At 49.3% G+C, this 21468-nt stretch overlaps 2 protein-coding genes across 6 annotated transcripts; both read right to left on the bottom strand.

The window, feature by feature from the left end:
- Window positions 1–128: 128 nt before the first annotated feature.
- jmy (junction mediating and regulatory protein, p53 cofactor) lies at window positions 129–8519 on the bottom strand. The gene is made up of 10 exons (XM_061292976.1): window positions 6926–8519; window positions 4562–4735; window positions 3376–3526; window positions 3144–3313; window positions 2912–3077; window positions 2623–2822; window positions 2494–2556; window positions 2324–2416; window positions 1790–2246; window positions 129–1675 (listed from the first exon to the last, which is right to left on the bottom strand). The coding sequence occupies exons 1-10, from the start codon at window positions 7652–7654 to the stop codon at window positions 1365–1367; spliced, it is 2514 nt and encodes an 837-aa protein (XP_061148960.1). The 5' UTR covers window positions 7655–8519; the 3' UTR covers window positions 129–1364.
- A 647-nt stretch (window positions 8520–9166) lies between these two features.
- Window positions 9167–21326, bottom strand: lhfpl2a (LHFPL tetraspan subfamily member 2a). Of its 5 annotated transcripts, none has more exons than XM_061293104.1 (4): window positions 21090–21326; window positions 16341–16401; window positions 10091–11201; window positions 9167–9550 (listed from the first exon to the last, which is right to left on the bottom strand). In XM_061293104.1, the coding sequence occupies exons 3-4, from the start codon at window positions 10521–10523 to the stop codon at window positions 9294–9296; spliced, it is 690 nt and encodes a 229-aa protein (XP_061149088.1). In that variant the 5' UTR covers window positions 10524–11201; window positions 16341–16401; window positions 21090–21326; the 3' UTR covers window positions 9167–9293. The 5 variants fall into 5 exon arrangements, with proteins under 5 accessions (XP_061149088.1, XP_061149090.1, XP_061149089.1 ...); XM_061293106.1 differs by having other exon boundaries at window positions 16348–16401; XM_061293105.1 differs by lacking the exon at window positions 16341–16401.
- Between the last annotated feature and the right edge of the window lie 142 nt (window positions 21327–21468).

Raw genomic sequence — 21468 nt, 5'->3', positions numbered from 1 at the left:
ATATATGCATATATTTGAATCTAAAACTCAGTCTACAAAAGCAGTGATCAATTTAAATATTCTCAAGGGACTAACAGAAATATTCCATTGAAAAAAAAATCCTCAATCATAAATTACTCAACTGTAACTCAACTTTTGGGGGTCGTTTATTTTTAAAGAAAAAAGTAACAAGAAATGCCAGAGCATTAAAAAAACAAATATGCAAATATTTTTTAAATTTAAAGCATCAATAAATACTTGAATACACATTAGGCATGCAGTATATATATTTTGAACGTGTACGATGACACGTGGCTTATTATTGCACGTTTGCTGCGAGGTCCGAGTACAAACTGTCAAACTTCAAAATAACCATCACAAACGCAGACTTAATCCTCAAAATTTACATACAAAAAAAAAAATGTAAACATGTAGCGACACGTTAGCGGCTTTCGGGAAAAGGATTGTGAAGTTATACTCACCGTTTGTCTTTCGGTGGTTAGCGTTGTGATGCTAATGCTGCGCTAACTCCCTCCAAATATTTCGGTTTGTGCTGTGATGCTGAACTAACTCCATTTATTTCTTAGCAATGTGATGTTGTACCACTAAACTCCCCTCAAAATGTATGTTAACACTTTGATGCTAACGCTAAGCTAGCCCTCGGCTCAACTTTTCCCGCGGATGCTAGCATGTTGCTACACGCGTACGCTCGACACATTTCATACGTGATGGGACGGATGTTAATAACCAATCGAATCGCACACGCACAACACACGTGATATATAAAGGACACACCTCGAAAAGGAAAATGTAGAGTACAAAAAAAAAATCAATGAAAAAAACAAACCTAAACATCAGAATCGGCACCAAAAGGATCTTAGGGAGCAGTGTCGTTCGTTTAAAGGGCCGATAAAATTCAACAAATTTCTAATTTCCAAAATATCTCGTCAAAATTTGCATATTTCTACTTTAAAAGGCTGATTGAAAGGACCTGTGGAATTTGCATAAAATTCTTGCTTTAAATAGATATTATTTTTTTTTAAAAAAGCTCCGGAATGTACTTCCGTTGCTTTAAAATCGCTGACAAGTGAATCCCGTTATTTTAAACTGTCACACACAACACAAGCTAGAATCATTACAAAACATCTTAAAGTTCATTCTATAAGATGGTGAAGTAAAAAAAAAATGTTTAAAAAAAACTTGGGAATACTTGATGTGCATTTTCATGTGGACCTCCTTCAAGGAAAGTACAGTACGACAGTAAACATCAAAGTACACAGGTGACCAAACGCGTGTAGTAGTCCACTTGTACAAAACCCACTTCAGATCCAATTTCTTCTTCTTCTTCTTCAAATTGCACTCAACGTCACAGCCAACCGGGTGTTCTAATTCTCCCAGTCGGTGCAAGGGAGGCCCTCGTCCTCCGATTCGGATTCGGGCGACGCCTCCTTGATTCTGCGCAGAGCCTCGTGGATGCTTCGCGTCAGGGCGTCGGCCGAGTGCGCAAAGCGATCGGCGCGGCGCGGCCGCTCCGCCGGGGCGCGCACCTGCCGGAGACGGACGCCCTGCCGGATCTGCGCCAGGATGTTCTCGCCGTCGTCGTCCGGGTCGGGGGCCAGGACGCGCAGTTCGGCTTTCCGCAGGTGGAAGCTGCCGCGCTTCAGGGACGCCAGAACCTCGTCCATCGGGGAGCTCGCTGAGCACAGCGGGCGGATACAACAAAACAACCATGGAAAGAAATGAAATTTGTTATTCATTTTAATAATTAATCGAACTAAACAACTTGACCTTTCCCATTTTTGTCTCTGACCTCTCCTCCATTGCGTGGCGTCCTCAGCCGACGTCTTCTTCAGTTTCTTCCTGGCCGTCAGCAGCTGGCTGCTGTCGAAGAAGCGCGGCGAGATCGGACCCAGCGGCAGCGAGGCGGGCTTGGACTCGCGCAGCAACGCCGGACGCGGCTCAACGGCTACCGATGGCGGCGGAGGCGGAGGGGGAGGAGGGGGCGGCGGCGGAGGACCTCCGCCCAGGGTGAGAACGGCCGTCGGCAGGGAGAGGAACGGAGGACACGACTCCGGGTCGTCCAGGTGGATGGCGGGTAAGGACTCGCAGGCGTCCTCAAGAGGAGGCACCGAGAGCTCCGGCAGGTCCGAGGCCACGCGGTCGGTCTGGACGCCGGCCGCCTGCGTGCAAGGAGGCTGACTCGCTCGCCGCTGCGTCTGAAGCAGCCTCAGACGACTGGACTTCAGTGTCACGTGACCTGGATAACGCTGAGTTGCAGGAGAGCAGGAATTAGTTGACACGAGAACATCAGGAATCATCAAGGGTGCCGATGGAGACTCTTTACCTGATTGTGGCAGCGAAGTCGGTCCAGAGTTCTCTGCCTCTCCAGACTCACTTGCGCATTCCGCTCGGCTTCCTCTTCCTCCGTTTCCCGCACCTGCGGAAGCGAGCAGCAACGACCGTCAAGTCGGGCTGAAAGTTCCTCGGGGATGTTGGGCGGCTGCGAGACAATACCTGTGAGGTGAGGACGCCCTGACGTGCTTCCATTTTCTGCTTGTGATTGGAGATGCAGATTTCCTGTCACGAGAGGAGCCAAATGAGAAAGGGACAACTTGGAAGCCCTTTTGCGGATCCAAAACTCACCTTCTTGTTTTTGAGGTAGACCTTCTTGGTGGTGATGCGTCCCCTGCGGGCCTCCAGCTGCCGAGTCCTCTGGCGCAGGGTCCGCAGTTCTTCGTCGTCACGAAGGGGCGGCAGAGGGGGCGGTTCGACCGGGTCTTCCGCCCCCTTCATGGCGTCGGGGCTCTCGAAGGCATCGTAGTACACCACCTCGTCCTGCCTCTCTGCAGGCAAAATAAAAAGCGTCTTATTTGAGGAAAAACCTTCAGCGTGGACACTGGCGCCGACCGGCCGGCCGGGTGATGGGTCTGACCTGTGATCTGTCTGCGCAGGCTCTGCAGCTGCGCGGTGAGCAGCAGCTCTTCGCAGCGCAGCACCTCGGCCTGGATGTCGTACAACTGCAGCTGGAGTTCGTAGTACAGCGCCTCCAGCTGGTCCAGGTGCAGCATGGCGTCCTCGCCGCCCTGCAGGCTTCGCATCTGGCCGAGAAAAGGTGATGAGATCACAAATGTTGATCGTGACATACTACACACACTCCACCCTACCTCCTCCTTGAGTCCGTGCTTCTTCTGTTCGAGGCAGACCTCCTTGGCCCGCATGAGCTGCAGCGTTTCTTTGGAGACCGAGTACTGCAGCCGCTCCATGCGCTCCACCGCCGCCGCCCACGCCGACTTGCCGAGCCTCCTCTGGTCGGCGCGCATACGCTCGTACAGCGCTGAAACGCCAGAGACGTTTTGTGTGCGCTACGCCGTGGCGGCGTTCGATGCGCCCGTTTACCTTTCAGCGCTCGATTGGTGGTTTCGAAATACTTGACAGTCAGGTCCTGGATGGCGAGGACGGCGACGTTCGCCTTCTTCTGCCACTCCTCGTCCTCCCTCCTCAGGCCTTCCACCCGGCGAGGACCCAAGCGCTCCGTCTCCAGCGAGATCTGAGCGGCGAGGATTAAGAAGTCAGGCGGGTGTAATGCGGACGGCGACCAACAGATGGCGCCAAATGTGAGGGAACGGATTATTTCATGATATTTTTACAACAGAACCAGTTGATAGTTTTACTTCATGAGTTGGCCCGCTATGGCAAAGGTGGAGGAGAAAGACAACACTTGCTGGCCTACATGGAAAGCAAGGATAAAAAATAAATGCTTAAACGCCCTGAACCACATTGGCCTGGTGTGCGTTCAAGGAAGAAAATGTCCACAGACGAACTCCCAGCCAGGGCCTAAATGTAAAGCAGATGTGTGTGTACAGTCTGTACCACGGCCAGCAAGTGTGTGTGTGTGTGCACGTGAGGCAGCAAAGCAGGGCAAAGTTAGGAACAAACCGGGAGGAATACTCAGAGAGATTACATCATTGACCAGAAACGTGTACAACTTCGAAAGAACCAGAACACAAAGACGTCTCTGTGTACTGTCGCTGTGATATGGCCTTCAAATCAAATCTCTGGTTTAAAAAAAAAAAAAAAAACCGATTTAGATTACCTACAAAAAGAGATTGACATTTTTCAAAACAAGTTTTGCTCTACTATTTAAAATGTACCATTGTAATAATAGTATCCGCTGTCTTCGCATGCTAGCGTTTCCCGTTAGCAAGCGAGACAAACGAGCTAGCGCCGCTAAATTTAACGCCTCCACGTTTACGGCCATGCAATTCGTCTTCACGACGGCTAGCGACGAAACCCAAGGCGTGTCGCACGCTAGGAAACATGGAGTCTTTCTTATCTGGCGCGTGAGGACGTTTATTTTGGCGTCGTTGACTCCGCCCACCGAGATAAGCAGGAGAAAGCGCAGAATGGACGCCAAACAAGTTGCGCTGTTTTGTCAGCCCTAATCAAGAATTGAATTTTAACAATGACACACAAGATACAGATGCGAGTATTTGGCTTCGGGGGCTTGCTCCGGGGCAAACTAGTTAGTCGCAGCCGCTACTAAGCCCGAAAACAGATGGAGTTGCGTGCGCGCGCGCGTCACCTTAATCTGCTGCCGTCGGAGCATGGCCAGCTCCCTCATGTCGCGGAAAGGCTGCAGCAGGTAGTGGTAGAGCTGCGTGGCGGCCTCCAGCATCTGGCCGTACGCCTCGTCCTCCTCGCCGTAGACCTGCAGCAGCTCCACCATGCTGTCCAGGGCCCGGTGCTTGTCCAGAACCTGCCGGCCGCGTCACACAAGCACACAGATGTTCAACAGTTGCGATGTTTTGAATCAAATATTAAAATTGATACGCTATGTTACTGTGGGCTGAGTGCTTTTATGCCAGTGAAACATATCGCCTGACCATCAATGGTGCACCGTACTCCCGTTGTGGACTTCCGGTGAGGAATCCGGCGGACCCGACGACTACGCTGTCGAGCTGCGCTAAAAGCTCCGGCCACAGATTCCCTTTAATCCCAGATTAGCAAAGCTTGGATTTATGGTTGGGATGGCAGCGATTTTTCAAATTCAGACAGTTTGTGCATGTCATAGTCATCATCATAAATAATATAGATGTTTTTGAAAAAAACTCCATGTATTATAAAGATGGAAGAGAGGCGCTTTTATGGGCAGCAGGCCGGCCGGGTCAGGGTCTCACACAGAGGACCATTCAGGCGAGGTAACACTGCTCCTACTGTTTACAGCCCTGCACCGTCTCCATGACAACCACACTCCCCGTGTGTGTGCTGGACAGGCGGGAGACTTGTCCCTTGGTGTCAAAAGCAAGCATCGCCGTCCGACAACTGGTTTGGACGTCACGCTATAATCAAACATGGTTTGTCACAGAAGCTAGTTAGCATTTAGCAGCTAGCTTTGAGCATACACCTCGGATTGGTCGCCAGTCAATCACCGGGCTCATAAAGAGTCCGAATCAAAACAAACAATTTGACTAAACCTAAGAAGCATGTTCCGGGCTTCCAAGGAGTTTCTCACGTGCTGAATTCAGCAGCAACGGCTCTGCGTGTAATTACAGGACGGCGTTTTTGCCGCCTCAGCAGCGTGAAACCGGTCATCAACGACCCACTCTACCAGTTTGCTCAGAACCGGAGCTGCTGCTCAGTCTGCCTCGAGCACTTTTTTTTTTACCCTATGGAAACAACACGCCCTGCTTGCCAAGTTTTGGTTGAAGAAAAAAAAAAGAAAAAATAAACTTAGACATAAGACAACATTGGCAGATTTGCTACTTGTTGCTAGGCAGAATTATCACAATAGCTTTTCTGTGGTTCTTCCAGTCTCTTTAGTCGCATGGCAAAAAAAAATGATGTCAGTCTGTGACATTCTAAGTTCCGGCGCCACTTCCTTCTGAGAAAAAACAACAACATTCAAAGCCGCCACCCAAACTTTTGTTATTTCCGAGACAGACTCGCCAACCACACGCGCAACGTCGGGCTCATCGAGTCATCTGGTCCGCTCCGTGGTTAATATTTGACAATCACGGCTCGCCGGGTGTCACGCGGCGATCACCGCCAACACAAACACGTCGGAGATTTGGAGCGGCGGCGCTGAGATTCTTTATCGAGGCCGATGTTTAGCGGCACGCTGCTCCAAATATTGGTGAATGGAAAGGGTGGATGGAAAATACCTCATCCTGTCGATGATGTCATGAACAAGTGCAAGTAACATTGTGCTTCTTTTAGCAAATATTTTCGATATTTTGGCAGGCGCTTGTGTCGACGGACAGGTTTCAACGACAAAAGGAAATTAATCTTTTATATTTTCAATATCCTTTGATTGAAATCAACAAGATGATCTATGGAGTCACAAAAGCGGTACTGTTCCTTACGACTTTTTCCCACCAAAATAAAACGTCTCAGATGTTTTGACCCGAGCTGCTCCCATGAGAGGACAACAAATTTCTTCTGTAGGAACTCTTTCCAGGAACAGCGTCACGATTCTCCAAAAAGGAGTCGTTTGTTTTGCGTCGCCCGCATGTGCCGCGCGTCATGTGACGTGTCGCATCCTGGGAGGAGGTCGACAGCTGCTGTAACTCGAGCGCCGATTGTTGTCTTTTGTCCTTGCTAACACGAGGGCTCGATGTGCGGGCCCCCGGGGGACCGGATCGGGTTACAGGCGTGGGGAAGTACGGCGGCAGATGGGAGGTGACGGCGTTTGCGGCGGTGGGATAAAGGAAGGGGAGGGGATTTTGGAACAATTGGAAAAAGTCTGCATCTCTGCCACATCCTCAAAAAAACTGTCGGATAAACGTCATGATTCGCTGCCAGTCTGGTTGGACGAGGTGGTACAATAACAGACATAGTCAGCCATGGAGCAAAGACTTCGTAGCACATCAGTTAAGGAACTAGAGTTGATCATAAATGGAAATAAAGCATGCAGATGATGTGTATCACGTTAAACCCGTTGCCTGACCTCTTGCAAGCGCCTCTTGGCTCTGTCCAGCCCGTCTTCGTAGCCTTTCCTCTTCAGCTCGCTCAGACTCTCGTAGTACTCCTCGGTGTCGTCGCTGTCGGTGAACAGCACCTGCGAGAAGATCTTCCAGCCGCAGGTATCCAGAGCGTGGCTCAGATACACCTGTAGCTGGTAGCACAGCGCCTCCGTCTCCCGCTCCGATGAAGCGGCCGAGGCGCCGAAAAGCACCGACCACACGCCGGACGGCTCCTCCGGGAATGCCGGCAGGCAGGGCCCCAGCTCGGCGTTGACCGCGCACAGCTGGAGGTGAACCGCCCGGAGGTCCTGGAAGGAGAAGAGGCCGGCCCAGCTGAAGTCTTGACGGCCGTCCTCCGCGGGGGACAGCGGCGCCCCCGCGGGGTCCACGAACTCCATGTCGGTGACCTTGGGCGACACCAAGTCCCAACTGTCAACTTTTCCCTTCGGAGAAACTTTCGCCGAACAACTTCCGTCTTTTGTCGACATCATCCCGGGTTGCTTGTCGTCCTCGTAGGGGCACCAGTCGAGGAGCGGGTCGAGGAAGCTGGTCCGCTTCTGTACCGTCCGGTTGTGGCAGGTTATGGCAAACTTTCCCTCGATGTCGTTCCAGGCCACGATGAAAGCGAATTTGTGCCGTTCTTTCTCGTCGAAGGCTTTGGGCCGGACGGACACCCAGCCGGATTCCAAGTTGTCCTCCATGGCGAAGGACATCGAAGCCGAAGCTTGACAACGGGCGGACGGTGATCACGAATGTTTGCTTCAAAGGGGGAGAGTGGTACTAGGCTGTCGATGCTACGTGCTAATGCTAACTAGCTGGAAAAGTACAATTTGTAACAAGCTAGCAAGCCGATTAGCACGAGACGAGCGGCCGAAACAAAGGCTCTCGGCTCCGTCCCCCGGACACGCGAGCTAACGGCGGCCCGGAACGAAGGCAGGCCCGAACAAAGCACGTCGACTGTCATGACACCCCCCCCCGGCCAGCTCGGGTTCTGGACGGCTCGGTCCACTGTCTTCTTTCGAACCTTTTCTCGTTCGTTTTCTTTTGTTGTGTCCGTTCCGTGACGACGACGTCGACGAATCAGCTCAGCTCAGCTCCAACACAGTCACGTGTGAGCTTGTGTTTACAAGCCGAGCGCGTGCACGCCAAATCCGGGGGAGGGCTGCTGCGTTGAAGAACCATCGAGAAAATTGTACATGTAGCGATCACAAACAGTCGACCTACTAGAAGTGCTAGAAATTAGTACGTAGTTAGAAAGGTACTACAAATATACCTGGTTAGCACATGTAGTAGACTTAGTCAAGGAACTAGCAATGTTATCCAGTCGGTATTATTTTTTTCCATGGCGAGCGCGCGCAAAATCCGTCGGGCCTGATGCGATCAGGGACCACAAGGAAAATAGTACATTTCCGCTCTACGTTCAACAAGTGGCTTAAGACAACAAAGCACGGCTCCTATGTCTTTTTGATCGACGTTGTATTCTTTTGTATTATCGATTAAATGAGTAAATATGTTTAGTTAAGGAGACGTGTGCCATTAGTCTCGCTTTTGTTCTCTCCCTCTTGACGTCTCGACCAGCACGAGGAGCATAAACATCTGCACGTGGGAAAGCCAGTGACGTCACACGTCGACGTGTCTGCCGACGGAGCGTGTCGCTTTGGCTGCAAAGTACAGTTGGAGGCGTGGCTTAATGTGAGGTGAACTCCGCCCACACTGACTATTATCATCGCATTTTTCCCCGTTCTACTTTTTTCTGTAAAGCAATTCATTTGGCAGGTTCAATGATGCGTCGTGACGTTTTGTCAATTATTTTAAACACTTTATAACATCAAAAATAACAAACTCATCCCTCGCTGTTTGTTTGACGTTCATTATGGGTGTGGGCTTTGTAGAGCCACGCAAGGTCGTTCAGCGTGTTCAGGGTCCCGAAAATGGGGGGGTTGCCGATGGTGGAGTGTCGAGGCCATCGGGTTCAAAAGTTGTGGTCAGAAGAAAGACGTCCCCCACATACTGTCCGAAAAGATGGAGTTGGGTGCAGTATCAAAAGTCCCCAGCAGAGGGCACCCTCCATAGAAGACAGCTCTTCAGAAGCCAGAGTGCACTAGCAGGCATGTTACACTTGAGGGCGCCATTCTACCATCTTTGACAGTTGTGTGGGCACGTTCACGCAAAACTTTACGCAAATGCACGGACACGTGTGATACACACACACAAATACGTTGCAATGTGGATCATTCCACACAGAGTGGATTTTTTTTATTAGTTGGAGTGGCTTAACCCCTGAAAGAAGGATGCGAGCATATGTACACTTATTTACAGCGCGGTCGACCGAGTCTTTGGCGTGGGCGGCGTTCAGAGGAGGCAGATAAGGCTCTTCCCCTCCTCAATCTCCTCCTGCACTTTGTCGCTGGACGTGGCGATCTCGGCCTGCGCTGAGAAGACGGCGCACAGGAAGGTGAGCGCCGTGCCGCCGGCGGCCGTGTAGAAGGCCCAGCCCATGGAGCACAGGCCCAGGCGGTACGGCGACGCCTCCACGCCACAGTACAGGCGGGCCTTCTCCGAGCCCCAGCCGGCGGGGTACAGCATCAGGCCCAGGATCAGGAACAGGCCTGGCAAAAGGGGGCGGGAGGCACATGTTAATTGGGGGCGGGGGGCACATGTTAATTGGGGGCTTGAGCTAAATAAAGAACCATATCCCAATTCGTCACGTCTATGCACTCATGCAAAACCAAATTTGAATTCAAATGAATTAAAGATCAGATGAATGGCGGATAAAGTTTTGACATTTTTCTCATACCGCAAAAAGCTGCCGTTTGTACAGGGGGGGGTGTAGACTTCTTATACTGCATGCGTGTCATTGTGCGCCTTTCTATGGCTTTGTTTCTCTTTGTGTGGAAGGCGTGGTGTGGTGAGAAGGAAATGAAAAGTAGGTCATAAATTCTTTCCACATGTTGCTGCGCTACATCTGACGGCCGGCCACGCTGACGAATTCAAGGGATGCCTTGAATGGGCCAGCACGCACACACAAAATTAATTCGCAAAAAGGAGAAGGACCTCATCATGAGATGAACTATTTTGTCTCCCATTTCTCGAAACCTTAGGAAGCACGTTTTTTTTTTTTAAATACTCGATATGGCCGATTGTCTCACCGGCGATGCCTTGCAGCAGTCCGCAGACGTTGAAGATGCTCTTCTTCATGATGCTCTGGAAGCACATGGTGAAGACGGAGATGAAGGCCACGGCGCACAGCAGCAGGATGCCGGCCGCCAGGAAGATGGACGTGGCCTGCCAGAACCCGCTGGCGATCTCCCCGAAGTGGACGGCGTACGGGCCGCACAGGACGCCGCCGCGCTGGAGGTGCGGCAGCTTCACGCAGCGCCCGTAGATGCCCAGCGTGGGGCGGTAGGCCTCGCCGGCCGAAGACGACGAGGAGGAGGAGGAGCCGTGGTGGTGGCGCTCGGGCGTGCGTGGGAAGCCCACCAACCAGTCGCTGCTCATGAAAGCGATGAGCTCGCTGAAGGCCGCCACGATGCTCAGCAGCGTCCACAGCATGGAGCGACACGTCACGATCACGTGGCACATGGTCGACGCCAAAGCCTCAGCTCTTCTGCGAATCCTTCCCGGCTTTTGTGGATTTCAAGTTCTTCTAAAAGTTCTTGTTTTAGGAATTCCACAAGTCCTGGTATTAGGTCCTCTTCAGTCCAGTCTGCTTCTGGGTCCAGTTCTTGCTTTAGTGGTTCTTTAAGTCCTTCTTTAAGTCCTTCCAATTTGTGTTTTAGTCCTTCAGGTTCTTCTAGCTCTTTTCAGTTCCTCTCTGACCCCTTAAAAGTCCTTCAAGTCCTTCTCTAAGTCCTTCCTCGCCTTCTTCGAGCCCTTTCACTCCTTGTTTAAGTCTTTGGGTTTAGTCTTCCATTTAATTCCTTGTTTCTATCGTTCTCCTCATTCAGTTCTTCTTCTCGTCCCTTTTATGAGTCTTTTCCTTCCTTCCGTCAGTCTCACTGGTACGCTGGAGTCCTTTTAATTTGTCTGGTCCATGTTGTGGCCACTTAACTCCTGTTGAGTCCTTGCCTCTCCTTTTTCGGTCCTCTTCAGGCCTTTTTATGAGTGGAAGAACTCTTTTTATTTTCCAGGTCACCTTGCTGCTTGGTGTTAACTTGTGAGCGCCGTTTGATTGGCTGGCCGCCTCCTGGCAGTTTGGCAGCGCTTCCCGCCTCTACATCGTTTTAAGGTGGCGTCCAACCTCCGGTAGCCAGGTCACACCTGCCAGATAGTAAAAGAGCGAGAGGTGAATCACTTTTTGGTTGACCTACTTTATGACGGTTTCGCTTTTTGGATGACGCCACCATTCCGCCCTCCAGCTGGCCCGTCGCGGCCGTAAAAGTGCCACAAGATGTAAACAAACAAACACTCGCCATGGCGACAGAACAGCCAGGATCTGAGAACCCTTTCCTGTTAGTGACCAACCAAAAAAAAAAAAAAACTAACTGCTGACGGGCTAGCTTGAGCTGATAAGGGCCGAGACATTTCCACTCACAATTTTGATGTCTTCAAGACTTTTCTTTTTTATCATGATGTAATGTAAACGAACCACCGACCGATCCTTGATGAGCATTCTGGCTCGTCTTCAAACAAACCCAAAGCGGCACGCCTGGCCAACGTGAAACCGCTGCCGAGGGTTCAAAGGTTAAATGTCCTGCCGCGACCTGGCGTCTCATCCGTGCAGCTGCGTCCAATTATCGGCGCCGCCTCACGTGTTTTGTGGCAGGGAGGAATTAGGCTTCCGTGAATGGCCAACAAATGTTTGACCCTCACGAAAAGAAAGAAGGCTTGAACGCATTTGTCTTGGGTCCCCGTGTCAAACGAAAAGTCTCATCAAAGGCGCTCTCGGGGTGCTGCAAACTCTCAAAGGCGTTGCGGCGAGGCGAGCGCTGACGGGATTGACTACTGAGGTCATCGTTTTTCAACGCCTTCCTGGAAAAGCGGGGATCATGTCAAAGACTGCACAACGGCATGGAGCAGGAGGCACAGGCTAATTTCAACAAGACAAAGAACTGCGTGCGTAAAGTGTTTGATATTTACCGTAATTTTCGGACTATAAGTCGTGTTTTTTTTTCATAGTTTGGGTGGGGGGGCGACTTGTATATGTTTTTTTTTCACTTTTTTGGGCATTTTATGGCTGGTGCGACTTATACTCCGGTGCGACTTATAGTCCGAAAATTACGGTATATATATATTTTTTATCCTTGGGGTATTTTTCTGAAACTATGTTCTTTACACCCCTGGGAACTGTTTTAAATTGTGATAGTAGGTCTTATGACGACTAATTGGGGCAGGGCATCTATCGGTTTATTTGAGGAAGCTGAAGCATCTTTATCTTAGGCGAGGCAGACTTTTTCTATCCGATCTTTGTGTTCATTTCAATGAGGCCGTTGTACGTCGGGGAAGCTTATCGGCAGTCCCGTCACGTGACACCCGAGCAGCCGTTACGCTATCAGGCGCCGGCTGACCCCAGGTCAGCTGCTTAATGGAGAGCCTCAGGGCCAGCTTTTTTTTTTTTTTCCTCGTCTCTTATCTCTTCTTTGCACGCTAAAGCGGACAGGAACTCCAGTGTTTCTTTGTAGACTTGACAACATGACCGACATGAATGATAAAGAAGTGGAATCCCACCAAAATAGATTGGATGTTACAAGCTAACAATGGGCTTAGTGGGTCGCGTGTAGATTTTGAACGCTTTGTCACCAGCGAAAGGGAATATTGCTGGTGTAATAAGAGCGGGACGGCGGAGTCAGCTTTTCCACCAGTCACCGAGCCAATCTTTCCGAACACCTCAGCACATCTGGAGCCATGTTTTGATCGGGAATATCGAGGGCGGATTACATCAGCTACAGCGTCCGGCAAATCAGGAGAAAAAAAAGAAACAAGGCTCCGACCCGTCTCCGTGGAGGTTCGCGGTCCGGTTCTTCACGACACTCCAAGTGTCTAGGTCACCCCGAGCCGTTCCGCACTCACCCCTCCCTCCCACACGTCTGCTCTGATTGGCTGATCCGCCAGGAAAGAGAGGTCACTTGGTGAGAGGGTCCACATGGTGGTCACTCTCGTGCAGCGAATCTGGGTTAAAATAACAAACGGAGCTGGATCTCCCCTCTTTTGTCTCGCTGGGCTTTTTCGTCAGCTCTCTCCAATGGGCCAAGAGCAACATCCCGTCATGTGGGAGCGCTCAAAGCTGATGAGCTCACCGCGTGGCAAAGCTCCCTCCAGGCATGGTCAGATAAGACCCGGATGTCAAGGAGCCCGTCCGGACATGCGGACGTTTCATCCGCCGTCCCGCTGACCTTTGTGTCCGTCGACACAGGAAGCGCAAATGAGTTCCACATGTTAGGAAGGAGGCCGACGAGGAGGACCTGATACAAAACAAAACGCTGACTCGCATTAAGCACCTGTTTGTCTCGACAGCCGACTTTGTCGAACTCCGGTCGGAGACTTAAGTCGCCGATTTTAGGACTCGCCGAGTGGCCGACGTGCATATTAGTTACGACCCGCTGACTTGATTTACGACCGGCTTAACCAAAGTAATGACTCGACTGGGTTGAATTTTAGCGACTACCGCTACAGTTTGACTTCTAAGTTATTGGATTTCCGTTAATGATTTCACGTGGTGCTTGATATCAATAAAAGTATCTCGAGTTGATTCCGCGGCCACGCTAACGCGACGCTAGCGGCACCATTAAGTCCATACGTCTTTCTTGCACGGTTCCAAAACGAAAGTTTTTCCACTAGCTTTTGGCCTTGGAAGTTCCACCGTTAAATTTTACAGCAGATAAACATTCCCGGGAGTCGGCCATGCCACTGGAAGAAAATAAGACGCGCCATTAGAAGTGTCAGTGGGAGGATGAGGCCGTTTGTCGCTTCCAGTTTACAGTCAAACAGACAAAACAAAAGAGAATCTCAAAGAATTTGAACTGTAAATATTTAGCAAGCCGGAAGACGACTTGTTGGCAGCTCTTCTATTTCTTGCTGGGAGACAAATCTACCGAGACCATGTCAAATTTTTTTGTCCTTGGCGGACACATATGCATCTTTTAAGTGTTATTGTTTGCACGCTTATTACATCACTAGCGCCAGGTCGACTCGTGTGGAAAGAGATGGCCGCTGAGGAGCAAACGCGTGGAAAGAGAAAGGGAAAAAAAAAAAAAGATGGGAGATACAGATGGAGGAGGGAACATTTGGCACTGCAAGGAACCCGTCGAGAGTTTTCCAGTGGAAGAAAAAAAATAAAATCACATAACGGCCACATAAAAGCCCGCTGCGAGATGCAGGTTACCGGGCGACGGCTCAAAAGAACCAAAACAAACGCGCCGGGGGCAAAGTATCCGATAGCTGACGGTTGCGTTTTAGATCTCCGGCCCGTAAAAAACGACCTGACCCATGTTGGGTGGATGTTGTCTGCAACCGGAGAAGCTCGGCGTCACGACCATCTGGACGCCATGAAGAGCACGTGGAGGCAGATGTGGAACATGCAAACAATTGCAGGATAAAAAAAAAAAAAAAAGAAGAAGAAAAACGACGCGCTGCATGTTTACGTCCATCTGTACTTACTTAGAGGTAGAAATAATGCATACATTAGAGGGATGAAAGCCTGACAGGAAGTGACCCCAAAATGTTTTTTGGTTGCATTACGCTCACGTTACAAGGTCTGACCCAAAAATTAAAAAAACAAGTGGACCTTCATATACCTGAGGAAAAAGTATTGGGACACACACAGGAGACAAGGAGATGGAGTAGTTAAAGTTGACAGAAAATAAGTGGCCCTAAAACATTTCCCTGAGCGACTCCAGCAGGGAAAAGTATTTGGAAAATGCACAGACAGTGGAAAGAATATGGAGTTCCAGCTTTACATTGTCTGGGAGTACATAGCTGAGGTTGCAGTTGGCCATGGTGGAGAACTTTTAGCACTCACGATTCTTTTGGGGGGGGGGGGGGGGCATCAGCATAAACACACACACACGGATGTGTTGAAGGTAAGGAAATCCCAACAGTGACGTCCAGAGGAAACCAACGTGGGAAAGAGTGGAAGAAAATAATAGTTGCGGTAAACAGGCGGCGCACCTGCGTGGGCCGCCGGGGGCACCGACACCTCCGGGGGGAGGGTCCATTTGAGGTTGCGGTGGAGTCACAATTGCAGAAACATGAAAACCTCTCCCAGGGGTCCTTTGACTACAAACTGTGCAGGAAAAAAAAAAGTGCTTTCAACCGTGATGGAAATGCTATTGTTGTTAGCCAAATCAGGCTAACTTGAAGTTAGCAGTACAGTGGGAAAGATTTTCACACGGGTGGCCAACGCTCGGTCGAGACGAAAAGCACGATGGCGCTAAAAGAGGAAGCTAAGTGAAACGGAGCTAAATTGGGGGTTACATTCTTCACACCTCTTTCCTCGGCTTGCTGACGGGTCGGGGAGCCCCGAGGGGCCTCGAGTAACTCTCTGTTTCTCACTCTTAGCACTCAAGAGCGCGAGGGGGGGGGGCCTCGGGCTCGACACTGCGGCCATTATGTTTAACCATTTCCAGCCCCACCTGAACCCCCAAAACCGCAGCGGGAATCGAAAAAAAGCCAGCCGAAGGAAATGGGTAACCGGACTACGCTCGGGCGGAAGGTATTTTGTGGGATATCGGGAAGCATTGTTCCCACCGTCTTTTTGCGCCGGGGATGAGCGGGCTTTAATCCCGACTTCCCCGCGGGCTCCGACCTGCTGAGATTCCCGCAAATTCTCAAGCGGCTTTATCCCAACAGCTTTGGGAATGGCGCCGAGTCAAAAGATGTTTAAAGTAGAGTCAAAAAAAAACGGTGCCGCAGCATTAATTTTGAACTTGACCACGGAAAACAAGGAAGAGATAACAGGAAGCAGGCGGCTGACATCAACAGCGACTATTTTGGACGTGACAAATGAGCACCTTGTTTGTTATGGCAGGGGTGCTTTCCACTTTCAAAATGACCTTCACAGGTGGTCTCTGGTCCACGCCATTGTTTTCCCCCGTATTGGAAAAACATACATCCCCCCCCGACGGCCTCCCTCAGGCACCCCCGACTTCCTTCAGCAATTTCCAAAGTCGGCGGAAGATGACGGCTCGCTCCGATATATAACGTGAGCGGACCGTGTGGAGCACAAAGGGGACCGCTTGGCATCTGGACCAGTTGTGATGATTTCAAGATGAGTGATGGTGCCCTCCACCGGCAGGGAACAAAGACAGGAATGGCAACGGCTTTGTAGTTCTGCTCGTGAGAGGCCCAGAATATCAAAAGCGAGGCGAAGCAGGAAGCCCGGTTTGTTTTTAGTCTCGACGCCTGGCATGGAAACCTCAACCCAAAGTGAAAACTGAAAACGCAAAGGGGCGGGACACCCACCACTCACGTGGAACCTCCGGGTGGACTCTGGCGCCTTGGGATGACGAGAACGATGAGTCGACTGTTGACAGAAACAAGGCGGGACTGGTTACAAAACAATTCAAGGTTCGACAAATGTTTGTATTCAAAACGTTACAAGAGGCTTTTCCATCACATGATGGTCGCCGGCCGGTAAACGAGGTCATCCACTCGGGAATGTCTTCCTCCTTCAGGCCGCTTGGCTCCTCTCCAAGTCGTGACACGCATAAATCAGGGTGGAGATAATTAACTAATGGCTCCGCCGTCCGTTTACACGAGCCAGACCTCGGTTCACCAGCAGTTCACCGGCAGAGCGGGAAACCATCAGCACCGCTCCAACGGAGACCATTACATCGTCACGAGGACAAAAAGTACACATTTGCAGTAAGCTTGGAACAAGATGCAATTCCTACAGCGGCGTGGGCGGGATCACGAGGCCTGACGACCACAATAAAACAGACAATCAATCGGCCACTGGGAATCGGGTTTCAGTATAGCCTTTCCAAGTGAGGCAATTAGCTTGCAGCTAGCCTTGCTGGACGCTGAGCGCTTCCACAGCTGGGGGAGGCAATTATGCGGGCCTGGGGGGGGGGGGGACACCTATAGGTATGCTCACAGCAGCCAGCACCGCCACAAAAGAATCTATTCAGGCGCTCTTTGGGGTAGCCCAGGCTTTTCAATTAGGAGCCACGCGGTGCTAACTTAGCTTTGGTCGAGATCTGACCTTGTGCTCTGATTATTAAGAGTTCCCTCTTTGACGGCCGTCATCAAATTCGTCCTAAAAATACAAGCCAGCAGTTTTGAGGGTTGGAAACATCATCTGCAAATGAAAAATGAGTTTTCTTTTTCCTTAATGGCGCAACATCACGCGGCTAACCTCCATGCTAACCTTCATAAACGCTTAAAGCTGCAAAGGTTAAAAAAAAAAAAAAAAAAAAAAAAGAAGAGTTCTGCTCCCCGGGGCTGACACTGATTACACACTGGGCCGCTAATTCAATGCAACGAGCCAATTTCCTCCGTGTGTGTGTGTTGGTCATGTGCAGAGCGCCCCCCCAACATGACATCATGGTACAGTGATGAAGTGGGACGTGCAACAGATGGCCGTCGATTTGGGAAAGCTGATTTATAATTGTTATTCTTCAAACAAACAAACAAAAAAAACATGGCGGAGAATGAATGAGCGAGGGAATATAGATCATGGGCAAAGAATGATGACGAACACAATGCACTGAGTGAACTTTGCTCGGGCTTCTTCTCATATGAAAACAGGTGTGGCTTCCTTCAGACTTGAAGTGGAGGTCTTCGAGACCACCGCCGAGTTGGAGCAATTGTAATTTTGATAGTTCTGGATTTTTTTAAGCACATGTTCCATGTTGGTGTTTCCACGTATGTTGGAATATCCTTCAGTTTAACAATCTTTTTTTTGCTGTCGCAATATTCCGGCAGAGTATTTGGGGTGCTAACAACTTTAGCGATGCCCCTATTGTGGTTTTAGGGGTGTTGTGGAAACAAGGCAAAGCCTTATGCTGGAACAAGAATCCATTCAATGTAAAAAAATAAAAGAGCAGGAGTCAGATTGAACGATTTGAGACGACTAGCGGGAAGCTGGCGGACGGAGGGGGGGTATTTTCTAAAAGAGGAGTGAGGGGGGGTTCGCTCCAGACGCCTGCCCCCAGGAGATGGATCACAGATGTCTGACCCCGGAACGCTGCAGTTAATTGTGGAACTAAAAGCCTTGTGCTGACTTTTTATCTCAAATGTTGGTCTCTTGGATCTTGTTTTCGGGTCAACTCACTGCTCACTTTCAGTCGGATCAGTTCCTTGTGAAATAAATTGCTCTAATTTGGATTGGATTCTAGTGTCAGACAATTCATGAAAACCCTTTGCTGGTATTTGACGTTAGCTTTGTGCGTGAGGTCCCGCGGGTCACGTAACATTATCCCGAGTCAGTCTGGGAATCACCTGGAGAGTCGTCACACTACAAATCAAACCGCAGCTGCTCAGACTATTAGCCAGTCTTGCGCGATGTGAACACGACTCCAAATTAATTTTTACAACACACACAGTCTACATGGTCACGCCGACCTCTTGCGTACTAAAAAAAGGCCAGACAGACGATGGAGTTGAATCATTCTGTTTGAAAAGTGTCGCACAAACTATTTAGAAAAACATTTTATAGCGTGCTATTGTTCTTAACGTGTCATAACAACTGTCGGGGGGACGGATTAACAGCGTCTCCATTCATTTGAATGGGAAAAAATGATTTCAGATACAAACATGGTTACAAACAAAAATAATAATAATCTAAAATGATATCTTAAGCCACAAATGTACTCGGCGCCAGCCTGCACAGCTGCGAGGCTTTCCCTCTTTGATCGAGATGATTTCGGCGGTGATGATGGAGCTGATGATGACGTCAGCGCGGCAGCCGTCTGCTCGCCCCCCCCAACGGATAAACACCACTCCCCTGCAAACTCCCCACAAAAAGCCACTTCACCCTTCCCCCACAAGTCATTCACTCCTTCCTTTCTTTTAGGGGGAGTGCTTTGTTTTGGCCCAGGACCCCACCCGGTAAGCTCCAGGGCCTGCGGGAGGTTCTGGTCCGACCCCCACCGCAACCCCCAACAAAGAGGCGCCTAATCTAATCAAGAGTGCATGACCGCTCCGGCAATAAGTTTCACGCCGCTTTGTCGATTCCAAAATCAGCTGTTTGGCAGCGCAAGTAGGACGGAAAGCCACGTGGGAACGTTGAAGCGCCTGCTGAACTCTGTCATATTTCACACCGACCTGACCTGTTGTGGTTTTTTTTCTTCTTCATTTGGAAGTTTGTCGAACATCACGCAAAGTCGCAAACGCGCCGATGGACGGACGATGCAAACGGGTCCGAAGTAACACGAGACTGGAAGGAAAAAAAACAGCTGTTTCATATAAAGCGGTATTAAGGCCACGCTGAAAAGAAATCAAAACAAAATTGACAAAAGCATTGACACGTCATTTTATGAGGGGGAAAAAATAGCTTCATGTGACCAGAGAATGGTCGGAATATAACAAACAATAGGATGTACTTCCAGACAAACGTATTTGGAAATCTGCCGAGCTTTTACAGCTGAAAATATATGAAGAGACATTACAAAAGCGGAACCTCATCGAAGAAAATGCGTGTTTATTTTTGCCATTTCTATCTCCTCAAAAATGCCCCCAAAGCCTCTAAGAGGGATTTAGGAGTGAAGACCAAAGCGTGGACAACTTCTGAAGAGCACGCATGAAAGGCCCGCCATGTGGCCCACGTGCGGGGAGGTTGTCCTTTTCCGCCGTACTGTACACTCTAATTTGGGTCCAAATGCACGCGTGACGACAGGACGCTCAGCTTTTCCGTGCTTTCAAAGTGTGTCGTAACGTAGCATCTGCACCCTTCGTCTGCCAAGAAAGACAGCGCGGCACTTTTTTTTTTGTGGCTTCAAAGAAGGAGTGCGGAGTTCCGCAGGGACAGGATGAATGAACCCTGGGTTTCTTTAGTGCTTTTGAAAGGGGCCCTAACACGGTACCATGAGGGACGCCACAAGCCACAAGCATTGTCACAATGCCGATAGACCCCACCCCAAAACTTCACACCCCTAAATTGCAGAATCCACATATGTCAATGAGCAATTGTCGGCATGGACGTGTTTTTCGCTTTACCGCCCGACACCCAACACCAAAGCGCTTTGTCGTGGCTGACAACACTTTCACCCGGAGTCACAAAAGAAGAGTAGCAACCTTAGACGCCGTCCGTCCACTGACTGCCAACGCCCCTGACGACAAATCACAGGCGGGCGGGAGGGAGGAATTAGCCGGCCGGGGTTAATGACACATTGAAATGACGCTATTTGCAAAGGGCGCGACTTTGTTTGCATGAACCCGACTCTACTTTCAGTTGCAGTTACGCTCCAGTCGCTGGGTGGGTGTATCGATTCAGTTGAGGAGGGGTACCCTGGATTGGTCGCCAGACTGTCAAAAGGGGCATGATGACAGATTTATATATATATATATATATATATATATATATATATATATATATATATATATATATATATATATATATATATATATATATATATATATATATATATATATATATATACATATATATACACACACACACAATAGATAGAGATAGATAGAGATAGATAGATATAAATATAGATATAGATAGATAGATATAAATATAGATAGATAGATATAAATATAGATAGATAGATATAAATATAGATAGATAGATATAAATATAGATAGATCGATAGATAGATATAAATATAGATAGATATAAATATAGATAGATATAAATATAGATAGATATAAATATAGATAGATAGATAGATTTGACACTCCATGTCAAAATAAAAGCATTATTTTTCCCAATGTGTTGACGTCATAGTACTTTTGGCAGATTCAGCACAAATCAACGTTGAATCCAGTCAAATTAATGGAATATTTGTTGACCAAAATTAAGCTTGTTCGTTGATTCAATTGAGCTTAACACGCGTTTAAGAAAAAAACTACGTCGGATATTATACTTATAGCAGACAACAAAAATTAAGAGATGGATACGCCACATCAGAAGAGCTTCAAACTGAAAAAAAAGTCTGTCAGCCCGGTATCTCGCTTCGAAAAGGAAACTTAGGACAACGAGAGACATGTATGAAAGTGTGTTGGGTGTAGTTTTTGTAGGCGAAATCTTATTTCAGAACTTACGTGGGGCAGAGAGATGCTGAAGCAAGCGTTTGAAAACTCCCAGGCGATGGAAGACTCCCTTCGTCAAAGTGGCTGGTTCTTTTCCTCTCTTTTTAGGTGTGAGATAAGATTCGGGCGAGCTTTCCCTTTCCTTCGAGTGTGCAGTCTTCTGCTCTTTTTTGTTCCACGTCTTCCGTGGACCGCAGAAGAATGAATGGCCGCCGCCGCCAACTTCCACGACGAATCTGGCCAGCCCAGTCAGTGGCGAAGCGATGGGTGGGTGGGCGTGATCAAGTAGCCGGAAAGCCACCAATCAGCGACCAGCTACCAGTAACAACAAATGGAAAACAAGAAGCGTGGAAGTAGCCAATCAGGACACCGCACCGTAATGGTTAGCGAA

The sequence above is a fragment of the Syngnathus typhle genome, linkage group LG12 (genome assembly GCF_033458585.1).
Source record: "Syngnathus typhle isolate RoL2023-S1 ecotype Sweden linkage group LG12, RoL_Styp_1.0, whole genome shotgun sequence".
In the NCBI taxonomy this organism is placed as follows: domain Eukaryota; kingdom Metazoa; phylum Chordata; class Actinopteri; order Syngnathiformes; family Syngnathidae; genus Syngnathus; species Syngnathus typhle.
Note: the sequence above shows the minus strand (reverse complement) of the source record. Positions and strands in the feature narration are given on the sequence as shown.

Coding starts and splice junctions, on each gene's coding strand:
- jmy (XM_061292976.1), bottom strand. CDS start 7,654: ATGTCCTTCGCCATGGAGGACAACTTGGAATCCGGCTGGGTGTCCGTC. Junction 3,078..3,143: donor AGCACGGACTCAAGGAGGAG/GTAGGGTGGAGT, acceptor TTTCTCGGCCAG/ATGCGAAGCCTGCAGGGCGG. Junction 2,823..2,911: donor CCTGCGCAGACAGATCACAG/GTCAGACCCATC, acceptor TTTTGCCTGCAG/AGAGGCAGGACGAGGTGGTG.
- lhfpl2a (XM_061293104.1), bottom strand. CDS start 10,523: ATGTGCCACGTGATCGTGACGTGTCGCTCCATGCTGTGGACGCTGCTG. Junction 9,551..10,090: donor ACTGCTGCAAGGCATCGCCG/GTGAGACAATCG, acceptor CCCTTTTGCCAG/GCCTGTTCCTGATCCTGGGC.